Source organism: Scophthalmus maximus, chromosome 19 (assembly GCF_022379125.1).
Source record: "Scophthalmus maximus strain ysfricsl-2021 chromosome 19, ASM2237912v1, whole genome shotgun sequence".
Taxonomy (NCBI): domain Eukaryota; kingdom Metazoa; phylum Chordata; class Actinopteri; order Pleuronectiformes; family Scophthalmidae; genus Scophthalmus; species Scophthalmus maximus.
Window position 1 is genome coordinate 13,652,216 of NC_061533.1, and position 22,161 is coordinate 13,674,376.

The window sequence follows — 22,161 nt, forward strand, 5'->3', positions numbered from 1 at the left end:
TAAATAAAAACGGTCAACTGTTAAAACACAAGTAAACAACAGAAACTACAGTACAACAAATTATGTTTATTCAAGCAAATGTATGCACATTCACTGTTAGTCTTCAACATAACGTGTGACAATCCCATCTCTAATTTACAAATACAAACAATAACTGCAGCGACAAAATAAACCAGCTGAGTAAAGGGAGGTAATGTGACATTAGAATGGCACAAATATAAACCGTGGCACACCGGTGGGTTTGTGTCATGGAAATCTGTGAAGTGACAAATATTGCTTGGACAGATTTCAAAACAGGCTTGCAAATAATATACTCTATGATGTTGAGATAAATAGTCGTTAAGTAACAACTGTGTTCTGTAACAACTGATGTTGAAGAGAAAATTTATTTTGAAGATTTAAAAATATATATATATATATCAGAACCAACACTCAGGTATATTTTAACTAATACCCAGTGAAGTCACATCCCTTCAAGTCACACCAAAGTACTGTGCTGAACAAAACTAGTGTCACTTGTGTGTTAAGAAAATAATGTGAATCCTGAGCGATACAAAGCCGTGAAAATAAACATGCAAAGAAACAGATTTATTTGTCGAATAACTAGTGCAGTGCTGAAGTGACAACTCATATCTTCATCACAACAGTCAACAGAAGAAAACTTGTCAAATAAAGATGTCAAACTTAAGTTTCTTTCATGGCAACAGGTAAATGTGATTAGACGCACTGTGAAAGAGTGTTGGGAATGAAATACTGCTGCGCTAATCTTAATATATTCAACCAAAATACAGTGTTATGTTACATGTGCGTTTTCCAGTTGTTCAGGATTTATTACACGGGATAGTTGATAACCAGTTGATTTAAACTTCAGGAAAAAGTAAACAAGTCGTCTCTGTACTGACTTTGATCAGAAAAGACACAAAGCTTATACAGTCACAAAGTGAGTCTATGATTGTCAGGTTATTATACTTCTCTGTGAATGATAAACATTCCGCAGCTACTCAAACTGTGTCGTACAGTAAATGATGTAAATACAAAGCTGTGAATGATTTGCAAATGTAGTTTCACTGAAATGTGGTCCAGATTCCTTTTGTTTTCTGCGCCACTCTCGAACTCACCAAGGCCCCTGAGGACTCCTGTACTTCCTCAAACAATCCAAAATCCTCTTCTTCAGCTCTTTCGCAGCTCGCCTTCAACTCTGACCTCATTCTGCCTCACACAATACCCCTGAGCTTCTCTCCGTCAGAGTGAAATACTGTATTTCACGTCATTGAAAAATACATTTTGTGGATTGCAGCTTTTTTGAACAATCCTTGTCAAAGGCCCATCATGCCCAAATGAAACTCCAAAACAACCCCAGCCTGAATTAAGTCTGATGTCATCCTGCGGGAGCATTTGCTGGGAATTTAGCCGTTAAGCTGCTGGGAATTTAAGTTGAGTCACATGCAGGTTGTTGTTGGCTTGCATGTTGGACGGAAGCACGATGGGGCCAGACGACCTCATAAAGGCCATTCAATGCAAACAAAACAAAGTGACCACATATAACAAAGTCCCGACAATAATTAGCATTATACAGAATCTTTGATTCTGGTCACAAGTAGTGCAATAGTAGTATACAGGGAGCTACTTTAGACATTTGTACACAAGCAGTCTCTGAGATGCAGAGCTGGCACAGGGAATAAAGCGCTGCTTCCTGACTGGGCGCATGCACGGGGCAGGACCAGAGGGACGGTGGTGACTGATTCACAGGGAGTGTCTCTCAGTCGGTTTTTCCCATTTTGGCGATCAGCTCATCACAGATCTTTGTCAGTTCCTCCATCTCTTGATTCTATGAGAGAACAACACAGGACGAATAAGTTCATTTCATACATCTCTTTATACAACATCTCGGCAAAAAATACAGAGTAAAAGGAATTAATTATATGTTTATAATACAAGCATAAAATATGTCTTGTCTGTTGCAAGTTTAAAATTTCATCTAGAATTTGCATGTAGAGGATGCCACTTCACAACCTTCTGCTGCAGGGCTTGTTCCAGAGACTCGTTCTTCATCTGCTCCTTCCTCAGGCTGGCGTTCAGCGCCATGTGCTCTGAGCTCGCCTTCGCACGCACCTGAGCGATATCCTCGTTGGCCCTGAGTTACATACGGAAGCAGGGGAATCAACAGGTGCTTTATATAGAGTCCGACCGATGTGGATTTTTAGGGGGTAATTCACAAAAAGATATTAGTACAAACTTTGTGATACTATATATCGGCAGATAAATATATTTAAAAAAAATGATTTGGCAATGATTCCTAAGATGTTGTAATCAAACCCTTATGACACAGAAATAAAGTAATTGAGGCTTGATCATTTATAGTTTAACTATAAGTGTTAGTAGAAATTATTGTTAAAAACACAAATACAACAAAATATATAGAACTTGAGTACAGAAAATTTCAATTTTTTACTGTTTTTTTCTGTTCAAAATCTTTTAAAAAACATAAATGCAAATCTTTTCTGAATTGTTTATTCTGTAGAATAAAAGTTTCATCCGCCAACCAATAAAATCATTTGGACTCTGGTTTTCTTTAACAGCCTCTCAAACCTGTGTAAGTATTAAGTTTGTTTGACCAGTTTCCTTAAAATCTCTACATACTTGTCTAATTTCTCTTCAGCATGTAGTTTGAGTGTCTGGTATCTCTGCTCCTCCTGTTTGACTCTGACCAGATACTCCTGAGCACACTTCTTCAGCACCTCTTCATTCTGTTTGAGGGAACACAGATCAACCACAGTGTTATTTAACATCACCCTAAGACAGAGAGAAAGCATATGCAACATTGTATATACAGTATATCCTAATATTCGTCTTGACTTGATTCTTAACAAGTCTCTTCAACTTTTCTTATCTTCAACTTTTCTTATTTTGACAACATTGTAGGCTCTTCTCCTTCAAATCTTTCTTTCTTACAGAATATATTCCCCACAGGCGTCTTTAATCAACAGTATTTTGTGTGGTATTTGTTGAGGTACCGAACAGTGTTTGAGGACAAGATTTATCCAGTGACCTTCTGTTGCTCTTACTTCGAGGCAACCACTGCCCCCAATGATCACAGTATAGCTTCAAACCTTATTCTGACCTCAATCTGCTCACAGCCCTTCCTATAGTGCTGCTATTGGCTGAACATCTCAGCATAAAAAAAATGGACACTTTCCAAAAGTGCTTATCTAGACGTGAACTTGTCCTATGTCCCCTTACTTTCTTAAAGCCCTCCAGGGTGCTCTTCATATTTTCATAACGCCGAAACACGTCAGACAGCGAGCGTTCCACTGAGTTCAGATCTGCCAGGGCGGCTTCCTTCTCCATTGTCACGGCATGCAAAGCCTTCTGGGAGCTTGCGCCGTTGCGCTGCTCGTCCTCTGAGAGCAGTGAAGAAAAGAACATTACTGTAAAGTTCTAAATAACTTAGTTCTTGTAGCTTGTATGTAGTGTGGTAACAGTGATAACATGCAACTATGTATTAACCACAAAACAAAGGATAAATTAAAACATAAATGGAGCAGACTGGAGTGAAACATTTGTCATCTTGGAAAACATGGAAACACGTGTTGTTGACATAAAAAATGTCCAACGTTTCTACTCACCGATCATCTGAGCAATTGTCTTCTCATATTCTGCGACAATCTTCCTGTAATAAGACAAAACACATGATGGGTGTTACTTTAACTGAGAGACAGACTAGTGTTTTTTAAATAGAACATTTACTTCACTGCAATGATACTTCCACAAAACCCCAAAAACCAGAGACACTTATTAAAAACTAAATAAAAAGATGCAGCAACAAGTTTTTCTGACCTCATTTCATTGACTTCTTGTCTGCAGTCCTCATACTTTTTCTTCCAGTCGTTGGCTTCCACCTCTTTAGTGATGATCTGAAAGGAGACACTGTCTGTGAGCAAAATTGTGTGTGCAAATAATACCACACTGAATACGTACATGACACACACACCGCTTAATGTTGGTGATGCGGGTTATAAGAATGTATACCTCCTCCCTGATGAGGGTGAGAACAGCTTCCTTCTCTGCCTCACTGATGCAGATGGAATCCAGGACCTGACTTCCTGTTTTCTGCATCTCACTTCCCCCCGTCGTGTTCTTCAGTTTGCATGTGTCCTCGTATTGCTGAGGGCAGAAGGGAATTACACATTTACATCTTCATATTTTTTTGGGGGTAACATCAAGTTTTATAATGGGAAGGTAAGCCCATCTAAACCTTTCAAGAGTTTATAGAAATTTATGATGATACACCTTCCTATATTTCAAATAATATGGATGCACACTGTAGTATATAGTAGAACATTTTTTTCAATTTACATTGCTCTATGGCTCTGTATGCATTTCTCTCCTCTCTGGTCTTCTCTCTTAATTTCTCTCCCTCTCATTCTTCACTTCATACTCATCTTGCCTTTCATTCGATGTTCTCAAATATTTCGACCCTTTCTCTTCACTTACCCGGTCTCTGCCCTCTCTCACTTTGTCCTTCCCTGGATTATGACACTCATATTCTAATCTCCTGAATGATAATCTAAATCCATGTGTCACAGTAGACAAACATGGTGGCAGGCACTTAACAGCTCCTGCTGTCCTTCAGACGGCCGATACTGCAGCTATACATTTATTATTTATTATTTTACAAAAATACACACGATTAATGAAATATAAAATATGTAAATATTTATATATAAATCACAACACAACTTTACTGTGAAAATGTCTATAATTCAGTTCATTTATAACGTGAGAGCTGGAGATGAATGTGCCACTGTTACCATCACAGGGATGTGTAACACTAGGACACGCCTGGACTTGTCGTAGTTGTTTTTTCTCTGGCTCTTATGGTGACAGTTCAGTTTGAAGTGCTTCAGCCCCACCTAGTGGTCTTTGGTGGGATCACCATCACAGCTGCTTTTGTAGTGTAAATCTAACACATTAAGCAAAATGTGTTAGATTTACACTACAGTGATGATGATTAAACAATCCGTTTACATGGGCCTGGTACAGTAGTACTTCAAATGACATGAATGGTCGAACGCGATAAATCCTCACCACAGAGCAGCAGTCTGACTCCTCGGGTCTGGGTGTCACATGGCAGTCTTGGACTGGAGGAAAGAAAGCAACACACTAAGCTTGAGAGGAATCTGGAGGTTATTAATGCTTGGTCGATGATGTAATATAGTTAGTCAACACGACACTGAGGGGCAGTACATGAGAGTCAATGTTACAAAAAAACCAACCTCGAACAAATGTTTTCCTGAGTGTTAAAATCTAACTTCACTGCCCCTGAAATGAAATGGTATTACTTGTTTCTAGTATGATGTATGTATTCAGAGCAGAGAGATGTAGTTCATGCAGCAAAACGGCCATGCGTAAAGTGTAAAGTTAATGAATAATGTTGTGTGTCCGTAACCGTGAGGCAGAGATGACCTTCTCTCTGTGCCGTATTGATCGAGCACGGCTGACTGTTTGCCCTGAGGGAAGCTGAAGCATGAAGTTTGAACTCTAACATCCACTCATCTGATCTCTGTACATGAGAGTCATCCACTGAGCTGAGTTACAAATAAGCTATTCACGACCACATCGGTGTGCACTGTAGCTGGGTGGCTCTCAGGAAATTAGACAGTATGAACACAACAATAAAATCAATATTCATCATTCCTCTTACCACTCGCACTGCATGCCAACTTCTCCTCGTCTGTGGCATGGCCTCCATGATGCTCATCCTTCAATCAGCAGCAAAAATATTCAACCACACTGACTGGATATGTTTTTCAAGAGCTAATGCTAACACACAAGTCAGATATTGCAAAAAAACAACAACATTTGAGCAGCAGACATATTTTTGATTTTCTTACCTGTTCGCTGAATTCTTTTTGCATCACCTGGTTCTGCTTCACCTTACAGGAGTTCCTGAGCACGAAGGTCAAAGACAAAATTAGTGTTAACACGAAACAGATCATATCTCTGTATGTGTGCACACGTGGGCAGGTGTAATGATGAGAAGAAAAAGCAGGAGAGACAGAAAGCCCAGACCTCATTGCTTTGCTCTATGTGTGTGCCGAGTTAACATGCTCTGCTGAAGTGCTGAACTACGCAGGAAAAAAAGCAGATTAATGATGAAGGCGTTTGCCAAACTGCAATAAGAGCAGGAACAGTTACGCGGAAAATTAGAGGGAATTACAAGGTTTCCACTAAGACTCCTTCTCCCCTAGTTTCTTAATCTATTGTTCACTTTTTCTCCCCCCACATTCTCTTTGTGATCGAAGGGAAACTTTGGTCGAGTGGAAGAAACAGCAGAATGAGGAATGATTTTGGACTTGGACTGCTCTGTTCAGTTTACAGGAACACACACATCTGCACACACAGTAATACAGTACTTACAACAGAACACAGAGGAAATGGACTTGCTCAGCAGTCCTGATGCCACACAGAGATAAGGGAAACAGAATGGCAGGTTTAGAAAAAAAAGGAAGGAAAGACAGGAGATGGTGGGACAGGGGTTAGGTTGAACACAGTGTGAGTGTGGGGTTAATATGGTTAAGTGAACAGAAAGTCGAGACTAGAACTTAAACTAGAAAGCAAAACCACATTGAACTAAAAGTGATTTGACAAGCTTCAAAAACCAATTTTAGTAATATAATAAAAGACTTCAAAATCAAGTAATGTCTGGGCTTGTGGCTTTAATATTGTCATATTGGCAAGGGATTCATAGAGATTGTGAAAATATTTTGATTGCCCTTCTGTTACATTAATATCTGGGCAAAGTCCCGGACAAAGTTATGACTCAGGATGAATGTCAAAGTACTTTTGGCAGCTAAGAAATAAAGCAGCGCATGGAAATATTTATGACGTCAAGTAATGTCAATCAAATAATGTCAAGTCATGTCATGTCATTTGCTCTATCTGGCAATGGTGAAGAATCCTTCAAAAAGCTCCTTGATCCAGATCTGCATCTGGATCTCTCCTAAAATGTAAACATGACCCGCGACCTATCTTTGATAGATGCATACAATACCTTTTTGCGTAATCCTGCTCACAAACAAAAATACTAACAGACCAAAACCAATCACATAACCTCATTGGTGGAGGTCAAAATATAGAGGCCAAAAATAAATAAATATAGAAATCCAATCCCGGTGCATACTGTAACATATGGCAGTGATGCCACTGAATTTCAACCAACTTCTCATACCAGCAAAAATTGTCATAACAAAAAAGAAGGTACAGATTTAAATTCATTGCTGTATGTATATAACAAAAAGACAAGGATTAACCTATGCTGTTTTTCTCCCTGGTTAATGGAGATAGTAGAGCATGTGAACTGTTGATCTTGGTTAGCAGAACCATAACATAAACAAACCACAAGGGGACATTGTTTGGCACTTCTTGTGACGTCCACTGCTTCTGACCTTTTGCCAGAGAGCTCTCACGGTCTCTCTTTCTCTCTCTCTGTCCGTTTCAGGTCCGCCACACCCAGGACACTCCAGGATCCAGTGCCAGGATCACATACGCCTGGAGCAGTATGTGACCCTCCAACAGGTGCGCTCTCCATGTCCCCCTTTGGCCTTGGAGAGAGCTGTTTGGTAGACTGCTGCTGTATTTCTGTGTTGTTGGTGGCACTTCGACACAATTCTCTTGGAAGGGGTTCTCTGCCATTTACGTCGTCTTCATTTTTTTCCTCCTGTTTTGCTGTCCGACAGGGAGTTCAGTATTGTTTTTGTGTCTAATTCCAGTAAACTAATTGAGCTACATTTTTACTTAGTGTGAAGTTTTTTGTGGTTGTTATTTTGACCTTGGAGACAATAACACTTTATTTTGCTTCCGTTTCTGCAGATTTAGTTGGTCTATATTTGTTAAATATTTTACTGTAAATAAATACCTTTGGTTGTAACTGGTTGTGTCTGTAGCCTTCCCTTGATATGTTACTACCTGTGTCCCCTAGACATTAAAAGTAGGTCGTAACAATTCTCTTAACCATCCAAAGAACATTTTGTCAACAAACACAAAGCAACTGTTAAAAATACAACGTCCAGCTGTGAAAACCACCCTACATCACTATTTATGGAAGAGTGGAAAGTAAATTCAAAGCTAATTCTTCCTGAAAACTGAGCTAAAATGAAAGTAAATGAAAATTCTAAAGTAAAAATCTGCAATAAAAACATTAGCCTCTAATAGCACTGGTGAGAGGTGAATGGAGAGAAACAACAGCTGAAAGACTGGGAACACTCTGATCCCTTCAGGTTCACTGTGTACAATAGCAGCCATTCACTATTGTTCCCTACAGCCATAAAAGAGAGCGGCGACTTTTTCAGCTTGTAAATCTGTGAGTCACATTAGTTCAGTTGATGTAGCCACTGACTGGAAAGAGGGTGATTATACTGATGACAGAAGAGCAATGGTCTATGTGCGTGTTAGGCTCCAACGCTCTACTCACGTGATTATGGTGTCATTGATCTCACAGGTCAGTTTTTTGTTCGACATCAGAGAGTTTGTGTTGCCATTGAGCAGATCGGGATCCACACTTCTGCTCGAGTTTGAGTCCGGGCTGGAGTCAGATGTGACCGGAGCCTCGTCATCCACCTCCGTGGGATCGGGTTTGTTGAGTGGGGAGAGGACGGACAGCGACGGGGGCCGGACAGCTTGAGGCTGGGGCAGAGGGGTGGATGTGGAGAGGCCCTCACCTGGACTGGGTTTGGTGCTTAGAGTCAAATTCAGGTTCTGATCCAAACTGAAGCTGCTGTTGTTCGGCGAGGAGTTGGTGAGGTTGTTCAGGGAATCAACCTCCTGGAATGAAACCGTTTCGACAGCGTTGTTGTCCAGAAAGTGGTTTGTAACATCATGGAGACCTGTGGAAAGAGAAATCACACGAGGGATAAGCCTGACTGGAGCAGAAATGAGCAGCAACTAAGTTCAAGCTGGAAAAAAAAAGGATTTAGCCTGTCTTCTCCGCTTAACCTGAACTGGACTTTTTGGACAATACATTTGGGGGTAGCAGAAGCAAGTTGTGCACACAACACTGAAATATGAGTGTGCTTTTTGAGATGATGTAGTGAACTTCTTAGCAAACAGTCCCTTATTCACACCGAGTACTGAAATTATCATTATCACTGATTTGAAGTCATGTTTCTGGGAACCTGATGAGTATGAATCTAATATCTTTTAGTTCTGCTTTTGGTCTCCGCAAACTCACTGCTAATGCTCCACTATGTTATTCATCTAGAAGCCAACTGTGTCTGTCTACTGTCTGGTGCTGGGCAGATAGAGTACAGTGGGACTTTGAGAGGATTTTCAGAGTGAACCAAAACAATCAAGCGGAATAACAACTCTGGGGCTGAACCCAGAGAAAATAGATCTTAGTCTATCCTTAAAAACTAACATGCCAATCATGTGGCTACCCAGTTGAATTTCTCTGTCATGCATGGGATTTAACCTTGAAGTGACGGCCTGTCCTCCTCCTGAAGGAACATTTAAAATAGCTGCAGACTTCCTCTCAGACGACTTCACATCCTGTGTGCTCACACATCCCTCTAACAGCGAGCTAACGACCACAGCAGCAGACCAGTCTCTGTTGAGTCACACTGCAGCTATGACACAGTGTGCTCTGTTTGGGAAAATGCACCAGCACACACACACACACACACACACACACACACACACACACACACACGCACAAACTGTAAAACTCAGCTACACACAATAATAAAATCGACACAAACCTCTCCTGTATTTTTCTTAATGTCTTCTCAACATGCACAACATGAATGAAGTCACTCTGGAGTCATTGGGTGGGTGACAGACTCTCACACCGTTTTTCCTTACGACCAATGTGACTTATTACATCATAGAATCAGTTAATGCAAGTTTAGCTAAGCGTCTGCTCAAAATCTAGGCACTTTCAAAAACACTGCATCCACGCCCCTCAGAGAAAAGGAACAGATGTAGAGGAACCACACCCAGACAAGGAGAGAACACACCACCACGTGGCCTAGCAACAAAAACAACTTCAGGGTTTATTACAGTTTCACAGCTCAACAAAGAAGAGGAAAGGGAGAGGGGGGGAAGTGTGTGTGAGAGAGAAAGATACTACATAGGTAGGCAAACTGTTGCTGCTACTAGATTGTGGCTTGAGGTTGTTCACATGAACACACAGCAACTCCCTCCTGAGCGGTTTGAGTATAATTATATAGGGAACCAGACTATCAGTTTCTCCACACAGTCGATCTTTTATTTATGAAACTATAACCCACATTTGGTACTGACCATGTGACTGTTTTAGCATGAAAATGAGATAGTTTTTGTCTGCAGACTAGATTCAATAACAAACACATGAATCTCTCAGTTGTTATCTGGCACAGCATCCCATATGCTGTGGTCAAAACACGTCTGATTTCAAGTAGCTGAGACATCCAGAGCATACGCACAAACTTCAAATATTCACTATGTATGTCAAACTCAATAACTGAGATTGAGATGTACGAACTGAGTTTGCAAAACGTTAGTAGTGGGATTTGTTTCAGCAGAGAAGATGCACTCCAGATGATCTATTTCCATGGTAACATCTGGTACTGTGCGTCTGTGTGGGTGAAAGCAGGACAGCTGAAGGGGAGGAGGGATGAGAAGGGCGACTGGGCCTCTTTGGCAGCCTCAAACATGCAGGACTCAAATATTGCCCGTTTGATTTACAAATCTGTGTCTAAGAGGAGAGAGCTCATTTTAATTTCTAATAACCTTCCATGCACACTCTATGCACCCTATTTTTAAAGACAAATATATTTTTTTAAACTGGACATGAAACTATCTGTACGATCTAGTATGACTGGAGGTAAGAGATCAAACATTTTTGATTAAATTTGCATTTATTTAAATCTTCTATATAGCTTTACGGTACAAACAGGGAAAGGCCAGTTGCTGTTCGTCCAGCACAAGCAAGTTTTTTCATAATAACAGAATCAAACAATCACTTTTGATGTGTTAATGCTGTCCATGGGCAGAGGTAGTGATTTCAGGACCAATGATACCACTGGGATGTGGGTGTGAGTGGTTGTTTGTCTGTACATTGTCTGCCCTGTGATAGACTGACTAACCTGTTCGGGCTGTACCCCGGCTCTCACCCTGAGTCAGCTGGGATTGGCCCCAGACCCTCAAAGGATTGGCTGTATAGCCAATGGATGCATGGATGGATGATACCGCTGGTGTTATGGTAAAAACTGTCATTTATTCTGCATTACAATGTTGCATTCCATAAGTGATGCTGTTGTGGTCTGAGATGATATGGCAACAAATCACTGCTCCTCCATATCATGTAACGTTTCTCTTTAATGATGAGAGACAGGCAGCCATCAAGTGTGTCCAAGTTTGTTTTGTTTTTGTATTTATACATGTACTTTAAAAGATTATTAATCTGACCAGGTATTCTATGTGTGCTTTGCATTTCAGCTTGTACCAAAAAAGTCAAGACCACCCAGCCCTATGGATTCTAAAGTCATTGTTCAGGTTTTGACAGTGGTCGGGTCAGCCTGAGCCGTCTCACCTGTATGGTTGGAGTTGTCCAGTTGGCTCAGATGCTTCACAACACCTGGAGATTCGGCCTCTGGAGTCTCAAAGGTTCCCTCCGAGTCTGAACTGTGGGGAGAAGAAGAGAGGAAGAACATAATTTGTATGCTTCTAATCTGTAATAACATATTACAAAAAAAGGCTGAGCTAGTGACTGAAAATGACGAGAAAAATACTGCAAGAAAGAGATAAGAGCTACAACTGAGCTGGAATATTTAGCATGTTATCTGGAAATAAAGGTGAAATTGAAAAAGGGAATTGACAATGTGCTGAAATGGAGAACATTACCTCAGAAACAGTAACAAGTTTCCTCATAAAGTGACTTGGAACATGTTATTAAAACTAACCACATTGCCCGGTTGATAGCTATAGGAATGCTTCTTAAACAGCAGTCTGCTGTCTTTGAGAACACTGAGGCATTGACAATGTTGATCAGTCTAAAAAAACAACATAAATGCTACAAACAGCTACTACAATGAAAATAACGAAATTCCTGGTTGTGTGTTGCAGTGTCAAATTCACTCTGACAAAGAAAGCACTGGCTTTCCAATACAAATCCTATGTTTTCTTAACATGACATGAAAATAATAGATCTCACAGCTCAAAGCAGCACAAGATAAACAAGCTGCTTTTATTTTACAGGAAGTCTGGGGAAGGGAGAGGAAAGGAAGTGAAGCCCTACAAGGCCACCTGCATCCTTTGCCCCTCAATGAGGACACACTGTGTCCCACACAACACTCATTAAAGCATGCACACTAACACACACAGCGTCTTTGGGTCTGCTGTGTCAGCTGCCTAGACACGCACAGCCCAAATTTATTTCCAAACTGTGGGGAGACAAAAAGGAGGGGAGAGACCGAGGGAGTGAGAGTTTGTGTGCGAGCATCCGCTTTCCCAGCCACTTGAACGCACATCAAAACGTCCGCACACTAATGAAAAACAGCACGAGAAGCAACAAAGCTCCCAGTGCCCACAGATAATCACACTCCATCTCTGTGATACCGGGTCACACAAAAGCATTCAGCCGCTCTGCAACTCTATACACCAACACCACCATCCAGAGCTAATCCTAATATACATACCCACCCACCCCCCACCCTACACACACACACAACACACACACAACACACACACACACACACACACACACACACACACACACACACACACACACACACACACACACACACACACACACACACACACACACACACACACACACACACACACACACACACACACACACACACACACACACACACACACACACACACACACCACATCCCAGGGATGGCCCCAACGGCTACGATCTTTGATGGTTACTTAGGAACCAAAAATGGACAGAAAAAAAATAAAGAAAAAGTCTTTTTCCCCTTCCCCCAACTTTCAGCAACTGCTCCCCAACTGCCCTCACACACACACACACACACACACACACACACACACACACACACACACACACACACACACACACACACACACACACACACACACACACACACACACACACACACACACACACACACACACACACACACACACACACACACACACAAAAAATGGTCTAGACAGTCAGATTCTTAGCATTTGGTGCTTCATAAAGAAACAGGATAGTTCACACAAATCAGGGACTGATAAAAACATCAGTGTGAGCGACTGTGTTCTGACTAAGAATCTGTTTTTAGCCTAGGACAGCAGTCACAGTAAAGGAAAGACTCTGAGATTACACCACAGTATCAATCTGTGTATGTGTGTATATATCCTCCACCTGTCAGTATGACTCAGGGGAATCGGCAGTCATCTCACACACACACACACACACACACACACACACACACACACACACACACACACACACACACACACACACACACACACACACACACACACACACACACACACACACACACACACACACACACACACACACACACACACACAGTGGGAGTCCCCACTAGATTAAGCCCTCTTACTTGTACCCTCCATCCTTCGCTCTGGGCTGCCCATCCTCTCCCGCAGCCCCAGTCACTGCCGACCATGTCCATTTGGCCCACTGGACTGGAGACAACCAGGACATCCCTGCACCACGTCGAGTCTCGAACCCGAAGGCACCTTCCGATATCTAGCAGCAAACCTCCTCTTCCTCTAGATAAGTTCAGACTGACCTATCGGTCAAAATGGTCCGTCTTTCGACAGCGAAGAATGAAAGGCGTCTGTCAGAAAAAGAAGCCGTCGTACTCTCTTTCACTTCTTGCTGCTTTCTATATGGCTGTCTCACTTCCTCATCTCGCTCAGTCGCTCATCTCTCCCATCATGCTCCTCTGCGTGGTTGGCGCTCGTGAGAGAGAAACGTGTCTCGCTGCTGCTGCTGCTGCTGCTGTGTCTGTTGCCGCTCGGCTCTCAACAGCACTGACTCACACGGTGCAGATTACCGAAGCATCAGTAGTCACTCCTCTCTCCTCCCTCTCCCCTCCCGGCTCTCTGTCTGGGCGGACGATCAGCTGGTAAACGGAGCGCAGCTCTTCCCCGCTCCCACATGTTTGCTAACTAGCATGCTCGCTCTCTCTCTCTCTCTCTCTCTCTCTCTCTCTCTCTCTCTCTCCTCCCAGATTCTTTGAGGGTTTGTTGATTGTGGAGGGGAGACGGAGGGAGGGGAGAGGCAAGGCTTCATGTTTTAAGATGCAAGGAGAGAGTCCGGTTTCACTGAGAGAGAGAAACTGTTTTTGTCTGCGTGGGAGTGGAGATGAAAATAGATAGAAGAAAGGGAGGAAAGGGAAGAAATGACGCGGCATGTAGTAAAATTAAAACTTTAGAAGAATAATGCTGCAAAGTTCTCGCAATCTAGTTTCTGATAGCTCACAGATATATTAAATCCTTTATGACCATATTCGCTTGTAAACAATAATTATGTTTTTTTTCTTTTATTGAACCAGACTAGATTCATTTTCTTGGAAATGAAGAGACTGTGCTGTTGCTGATTCGTCTCGGCAGCCACGTGTGGCTTGAGTTATTTGAGTTGTTAATGGTTTGTTTACTTGACAGCTCCCAACAGAGACAGTGTATAACTGTGATTATGACACAACACGTGCTCTTCCCCCCCCCGATGAATAAGAGGAGACAACAGTAATCGCATTTCAGATATTTTCAACGACGACAAACGATGAACCCTTACACAGCGTGTATAACTAACAAAGATAGATAAACTCTTATCAGAGAATTCCGCCGATAATGTCATGATGTGTAATCAAACGCAGAGGCATCTATTGTTCCCTGAAAATATCCAGGGCAGACAGCTATAAATCAATAAAGCAAATCTAGATTGAACAATAACAGTTCAAATCCCCGTCAGACTGAAAGAAAAGTCATTGGGATTAAAGCTGTTATCGCTGCACACACAAAACTCACTCACACACACATGTGCCTCTGAGGCCGTTCGTGGATGGCTTATGTAACTTCAAGTCCAGGCTTTCCCAGGCTTTTATACATCTCCCACACACACACACACGCACACACGCACACGCACACATGCACACACGCACACGCACACTGTATGTAGGCCAGATGAGATGTGTTCTTTGAAAAAAAAACATGGACCATGACTAATCTAATAACAGGAGGCCCCGGTTACTGTGAAAAAGGTGGACAGGGAAAGAAAAAAGGAGAAGAGATGCTTTTCTTTTTCTTTTCAATTTGAGGTGTACCTTTCCTGCAGTGTTTACCGCTCACACGTGTGACACACACACACACACACGTATGGAAGGAAAGGCAGAGGCTCTCAAAGTGAGCACACCAAGCTGGTCCACAGAGACACACAGCCAGAGAGCACATCGTACACACACACTCGCAAATAATGTCACACACTGGTGAGCACAGAGAAAGAGACCCTCTTCAATCAGCAATGGCTGGCTAGAAAAAAATTCTGAGCAATTAGAGGCGTGACAGATGGAAACAGCATCAAATTAAAATGGGGCAACGAAAGACAGGAAGATAACAAGATGGAGAGAGAGATAGGTTTTGGGGCAGTACTGGACTCTTACACATGTATTTGTGTGTCTTTAACATTCCTGACACTGTCTCCTTTCCCTCCTCTGTCCTCCTTATCTGTCGGCCAGGAGAGGACAAACCTGTCCGTCTAGCAGAGGACAAGATCTGCCCAGAGCTAACAAAGTCCCTCAGGCAACATAAGACATCCCGTGTTTCACAAACAGTTCACCTTGCGACACCTTGAAGCTGTAAAACTCGACTCTGGACACACAAAAACAAATACAAAACACGTGTCTTCACACTAGACAGGGAGGCGGCATTCTGAGGTGGACAAAGTGGCGGCACAAGAGTCCTTGGCTCTCTCTCCCCGAGAGAGTCGTGAGCCACAGAGAGAGAGAAGTAGAAAGAAAACAGAGAGCGGAAGAAGAATCGGCTCTTATGTAATACCTTGCAACCACAAATAGCACACAGTGGCAAAACCTACACATACATATACATCCAGTGGGAGCAAGAGCTGCCATCTATAGCACACACACACACACACACAGACAGAAGGACACACTACACCACCGAACCGCAGCTATTATGTGCACTTGCCGTCAGTTAATCTAACGAGTATGCACCACCTTAATCATCAATTACTTTTTGACTGATGGCAGCATGTGTGGTTATGAGCTAAGAATAAATCGCCTGTGAGCCACAACAGAGGTCACGTGATACTGGATGAGACAACTGCCCCGGACCGTTTACCTCTGCTCTCTGTCCCCTGCATGATGACAGAAAATCAACCAGCCTGAACCACGTAGCGCCACCATCAGGTCAACATTTCCCTCAAACAAACATTTTTGCTCCATTATAAAAATGAATGGCTGGAGCTCAGAATATTCTTGTTCTCCCTTGGTCTTGTCAAATTTGAATACAAATGATCTTGAGAGTGTGTTGTTGGCAATGTTGTCTTATCTAGTGAAGACTGGATTGGATCAGTGTTCAGGTTTCTGTTACACTCTCACCTGATGCACTGTTTTGCGTATGTCCATGCTTGTAAATATCGTTACTATACATTTTATTATGTTTTATGTATTTGTGTGTCACCTGTCTGGTTTTCCCTCGGGATAATAACAATAGAGTTTTGTTGAAGTTGGTGACAATTATTGAGCACATTCCAGCCACCAAAGGGACGAAACCCTTTAGATTTTCAATGTCATCAGGAGTTTAGATCCTCCAACATTTTCCTTTTTATTCCCAGTAGAGCTCAGAATAACGGGATTGCCAGTATGATGTCTGTCTGACCTTTTACGAATTGCGGATTGTAATTACAGCTCTCATTCTTTTTAATTTCAGACTCAGCTCTAGTCTTGCTGCAACTGGAGGTTACATTTACATGAATGTACAAAGTCACTTCTACAAATGTTTCACAGTGCAAATGTCAAACAGTGAACGTTCAATAGAGTAAACATGTCAGTGTCAGTATTTACAAAAGAAGAGCTCAAACAAGGCTAAACTGAAATGGTTATAAAGCATTATTATCCAAATTACACAGGATGTTATAGATTTGATCCCCCCCGGTGAGTACAACATGTCTGGGCGTTGATTCATTCTGGCTGAAATCAAAACAAACATGGGTATTCTGTTTTTGTTGCTGAATACCTCTTTAATTCTCAGCTTTGAAAGCTTCGGTCTATGAAATGAACCTTCAGAATTGGCCGTGTAATTACTTGAGTTTTTTTGTGATAATCTGCAAGATTAGAGTTTCCCTTAATGTGGCAACACATTTGGTTCAGGGAGTGTCTTTCACACAGAAGTCAGCAGCGGGTGAGTAATGAACATGGTTCTTCTAGTTATCCCCAAACTGCTGCACCAAAGTAATTTCACACAACGGACACTACAAAAAAAAATAAAGATATTTCCCCTATTGTTTGGTTTTGATAGAGAGCAGCACAACACACATTAAAAATGTGTATATACGTATTTGCTTTGTTGCATTCTGATTAAGTGTAACCTTATCTTATCTTATATTAAAAAGAAGGTGTGGATAATGTCCTGACGCAGGCTCCGCTGCAACTTAACAGTCCGTAGATGAGTGTGTGCGTGATAATGTAATTATATGTGTAGAGGGGCCTGAATATATATAAATAATACCTACTGCATTTATCAGTATTTTTTTCATGTGAGACATAAACATGAGCTCAAATATCAGGCTGTATAGCAGAAATTCCCTCCAGAGATGGACGAGCTGGCTGATCTGAACAGAATACAGTTGCCTGGTCACATTAGTTGGCTTGTTCTACTATATGGCTCCATCTAGTGTTTGTTATTGGACTGTCACCAAGATTCCTCCCACAACAAAAACACAGCAGAGCAGCGTTTGATGAGGCCTATGCCTTTGACGCGATGCCAGGATTAAAGGACATAGACCACAAAAGAAGATGAGGGAAGAATAGATGTGCTAGAGCAAGGGAGATGCATTACAGGTCTGATATCACCTTTGGGAGTTTTAACTGAGCTGACAAGCTCTCTGGTTTCATCATGGCAACCATTTGGGAGGAGGTCACAAGGGTATTCCACTATGAAAACATGCATATAAACACCACACACACACACACACACACAACACACAGCTCAGCATATACAGAGAGAAGCAGATGCTCCAAATCCTTTAAAGGCCTTTTGGGACGGTCAGCTGTGTTCCCATCCCTGATATCTTTGCATTTTTAACAGAGAACATCCAGTTAACTGCAATCTAAAAAAAACTAGCGCAGGGTGGCCTGAGTTATACTGAATGGAGCCGAAAAACTAAACCGACAGCGGCATGACGTAACAAAAACAGAAAGAATGAGGCAGCGAGAAAGAAAGAGAGGAGGGGTAGGAGTCATGTACAGACTCCGACCGAGCTTTTGTTCGTGACTACAACGGGGACACAAGAGCAGACAATTCCCAGACAAAGGTGCGTGAGCATTGTACACACATGCACAGAACACCCCCCCCCCCCCCCCCACTGTTCTACTTAATGAGGTTTCTTTGCCTTTGAAATGTCCACAAGATTTAATCTTCATTCAAAATGCCATTTAGTTATATCAAAATCATTGATTTGTTTGTACTGTACTACAAAGACATCTACATCATCGACAGCAAAAAATTTAGAATGTAAGGTTTTCGGCCATTTACTCCACAGTTATTCAGCACTGAGCTTCACTTTCCTGCCGGCGAGCCTCTTCAGTGAAGGCTAATGAATAATTAACATGTATACTCTCAAATTTATGTTTGTGTATTCACGCAATGTGTTTCTCTCTAAAGATAAGAAACGTTTTGCCTGATTTCATACCACTGCGGGAATAAAAAAAAGAGCTCCAAACACAGGTCAGCTTTTTCCCAAATGAGGGACTGTATGGATGTTTCAGGGGGAACAGGAAGTCCACTGTACATCCAAGACTGCTCCAGTTAAGTCATAAAACGGATGATTAAGCCAACTAAAATTAGACCAAAAGCTGAAAGCTGAGATCCCACAGCACTGGTTGGCTTCCCAATTTTCCCACAGGAACGAGAACGACCCCAACCCCCATCAGTCCTTACACAAACACAGATGCAGAAGACTACAGTATGCTTGTGGAGGTGCGAGAGATTTTTTTTCGAATTACCCAAATAACAATGAGCATGAATCTCCTTTCCATTTACAAAACATCTGCAATACATCGCAGCGCTGCTTCTCTTGTTAAAAACCACTGCTCTCCATCGCTAAGAGATGGCTGACTGAGCATGACTTAGTAAGTGTATTTACGTGTGTGGAGACAAAGTGAGCTGCTTCAAGGGGCTTACAGTAGCTTTTGAAAAGGAAGATGAAAAGCATCTCTGAAAGGACCTACTCTGCTACAACAGACGAGAGAAAAAAGAAGAGGGGGTCTGGCTGTCCGGTGAATTTAAGTTCTGAAAGAAAAAAAAATGCCTCAGCAATAACATCTCCATAACCGTCCCTAGATTTTAACAAGCAGACAGCTCAAGCAGAGAGCTGCAGTTCTGACAACATGCAACACTCTGTGAATGTCAAACCCCCTGCTCGAACAGAACAGACATCTGCGGTAACTGCCTCATAGAAATAAACTGCGCAGCTCGTATGATTAAAAATACCACTTCGGAATTAGGGTCACGGCTGCATAATTAATAGCTGGAAGCAGCGTTATCTCTCCTATTGTTGTAACTACAAAAGCTGCTGCTAAATTCAACAACACCAGTGAAGGGAAGGCTTGGAAACTGCCTTGACTTCAGGAGCGTGACCTGATCAGCTCATGCACATTGCATTAGCCGCTCTGCTAATAGCATCAGCGTTACCACTCTCTCCCCCCCTCTCTCTGTGACTCTTGCAGCTCTCCTTAGATTTGAATATGAAAATAACATTCAAACTAGCACAGCAGCCACGGCAGTGTGCTGTGCCACCTGACCGCCTGATTTTCTTTCAGTCCAACAGTGAAGGCTCCGCTGGCTGTACGGGAAACATCAAGGATGCGCAGCACTGCCCTTCATCTCCATGACTCCGTCTCTTCTCGCCCCCCCCAAGGACACAGAGGTGCTGAGTTCATACACACAGGAGGACACAACACAATCTCAAGTACCACAGGGCGAATATCATCAATTTGAACAAACTGTGCCCACTCCACTATCTTTGAGCGACTCTGCCTCTTCACTTTCCCGTGACGACACATAAACATACAAACACTTACATGCTGCTCTTTTTCCGAGGGGAGCCGACGGAGCCCTTCCTGTGCTGGCTGAGGGAGCCCCCCATGGCAACAGCCAAGTCGGTGCTTGTTGCTGGTTTATCCTAGATGCTCTGTGTCCTTTCCCCTCCCAAGGTTCACCCCTGCTTCTCGACGCAACGGCCTGGCTCAGCGTTGGAGCCCCATAACGCACTGCTTCTCATGACTGACTGTAGTTATTGTTCAACCAATCAGCCTCTCCTCTCCGACGCTGTACAGCCTAAACACTCAGGAGTACTACTGATCACACATGAATAGCTCTGCTGACAGTCCCGCCTCCTTGCTCTACTTCTCCTCACCCTCCATCATCTCTCTCTCTCTCTCACTTTGAAACACACACACACACACACACACACACACACACACACACACACACACACACACACACACACACACACACACACACACACACACACACACACACACACACACACACACACACACACACACACACACACACACACACACAGAGGCAGGAAGGTTGCATGTCTGTGTGTGTGTGGGGTACAGTTGAAAGACGACTAAGTCCAAGGAGTTGGAGGGGGTAGATGGCGAGTGCGTGTTTGTATCAGTGTGTCATGGGGGTATCTGGCAGCGATGAGAGTATTGTTCATGAGAGAAAGAGACTCTTCCATTGTTAGTCAGCTGAATACCAGATCTGAGACCCGGGGGAGGGAGGGGTGACGGAGGGAGAGTTGGCGGCATAAAACACAGCCCCGCTCTTTGTGCCACATTCCAAGTACCTGCTGTGACCCCTGCAGCCCCACTCATAGTTTTTAACATGACAGTAAACACACACACACACACACACACACACACACACACACACACACACACACACACACACAAGAGCTGTTGGAGCTCTCAGCTTGTTTGCACACATTCATTTGCAAAGCTCATTATCGGCCGCGTTTCTGACCCCTTACACTCAAACCGAATACCCTTCAAAATCAGACAAAACAACGAAAACAATAAAGAAAAGGCATAGTCTATGTGTAAATAAAGTTACAAATCCTTTACCGAGGGGGGAAGAGAAAGCCTGGAGATGTACCGTACCGTGGTGCATTTAACCTATTGAATGACAGCAGAGCCAAGTAATGATGGAAGGAAATCTTACCACCTGATTCCAGCCCGGGACTCGTTCAGTAATCCTAATGAACAATGATTTAGAAATAAAAAAAACATGTCATAAAACTGGAGTAGTGGAGGGTCAGGCAGCGGACAGAGCCCCTATGAGAACAGCTGAGAGGCTTCAGAACATAACCTCCTCCCACTGAGGTGGATCACATGAGTCTCTCTGTGGAGGAGCTCCTGGTCAGTCACTGGATGACGTCACCTCATCTCATTCACAGCGACCACATACACACACACACACACACACACACACACTGCGAGGGAATGAAATAAATAAAGTAAAATTAAATAAAAAGCAAGTCTCATTTACCACTTATGACTCACGGATGTAGTTTTCCTAAAACTCGACAGTTGAACTTACGGTCTCTGGTCACGCGTTAGCTTCGAACTTCAGCTAGCACCGCTAGCACCCTGAACTACGAATAAATACACGAACGACGGAGCGTGGAGTTTTGATTTAATGGCTGGGGGGCGGAAACGCCCGCCGGGGACCGAGTAGACTTCCACTTGCCTCATGGTCGTTGTCACGGGACGTTGTCAACAGTCAATTCACCCGCTGCAAGTGATGATCGCTACTGCGTCCACCCACCACACGACTGCGCATGCGCCAATTCATTTGCCACCGTAACGAGGCAGAGACAGTCAATTTGAGAACTCCTGGACAAAGTGAAGGTGATCAAGTATGATCATAATCTAAATAAAA

General features: G+C 42.8%; 1 protein-coding gene across 4 annotated transcripts; it reads right to left on the bottom strand.

The window, feature by feature from the left end:
* Positions 1–46: 46 nt before the first annotated feature.
* On the bottom strand, positions 47–22,068 carry LOC118313987 (transforming acidic coiled-coil-containing protein 1). Of its 4 annotated transcripts, none has more exons than XM_035640029.2 (13): positions 21,970–22,068; positions 11,570–11,661; positions 8,474–8,885; positions 5,895–5,949; positions 5,705–5,762; positions 5,089–5,141; positions 4,030–4,164; positions 3,838–3,914; positions 3,627–3,670; positions 3,241–3,401; positions 2,641–2,747; positions 2,014–2,134; positions 47–1,828 (listed from the first exon to the last, which is right to left on the bottom strand). In XM_035640029.2, exons 1-13 carry the CDS (start codon positions 21,972–21,974, stop codon positions 1,760–1,762), a joined length of 1,389 nt encoding a protein of 462 aa, XP_035495922.1. In that variant the 5' UTR covers positions 21,975–22,068; the 3' UTR covers positions 47–1,759. The 4 variants fall into 4 exon arrangements, with proteins under 4 accessions (XP_035495922.1, XP_035495919.1, XP_035495921.1 ...); XM_035640026.2 differs by lacking the exon at positions 21,970–22,068 and adding an exon at positions 21,442–21,524; XM_035640028.2 differs by lacking the exon at positions 21,970–22,068 and adding an exon at positions 20,289–20,568.
* Between the last annotated feature and the right edge of the window lie 93 nt (positions 22,069–22,161).

Coding starts and splice junctions, on each gene's coding strand:
- LOC118313987 (XM_035640025.2), bottom strand. CDS start 13,669: ATGTCCTGGTTGTCTCCAGTCCAGTGGGCCAAATGGACATGGTCGGCA. Junction 5,142..5,704: donor GTTGGCATGCAGTGCGAGTG/GTAAGAGGAATG, acceptor TCTTTCCTCCAG/TCCAAGACTGCCATGTGACA. Junction 3,671..3,837: donor CAAGAAGTCAATGAAATGAG/GTCAGAAAAACT, acceptor GTCTTATTACAG/GAAGATTGTCGCAGAATATG.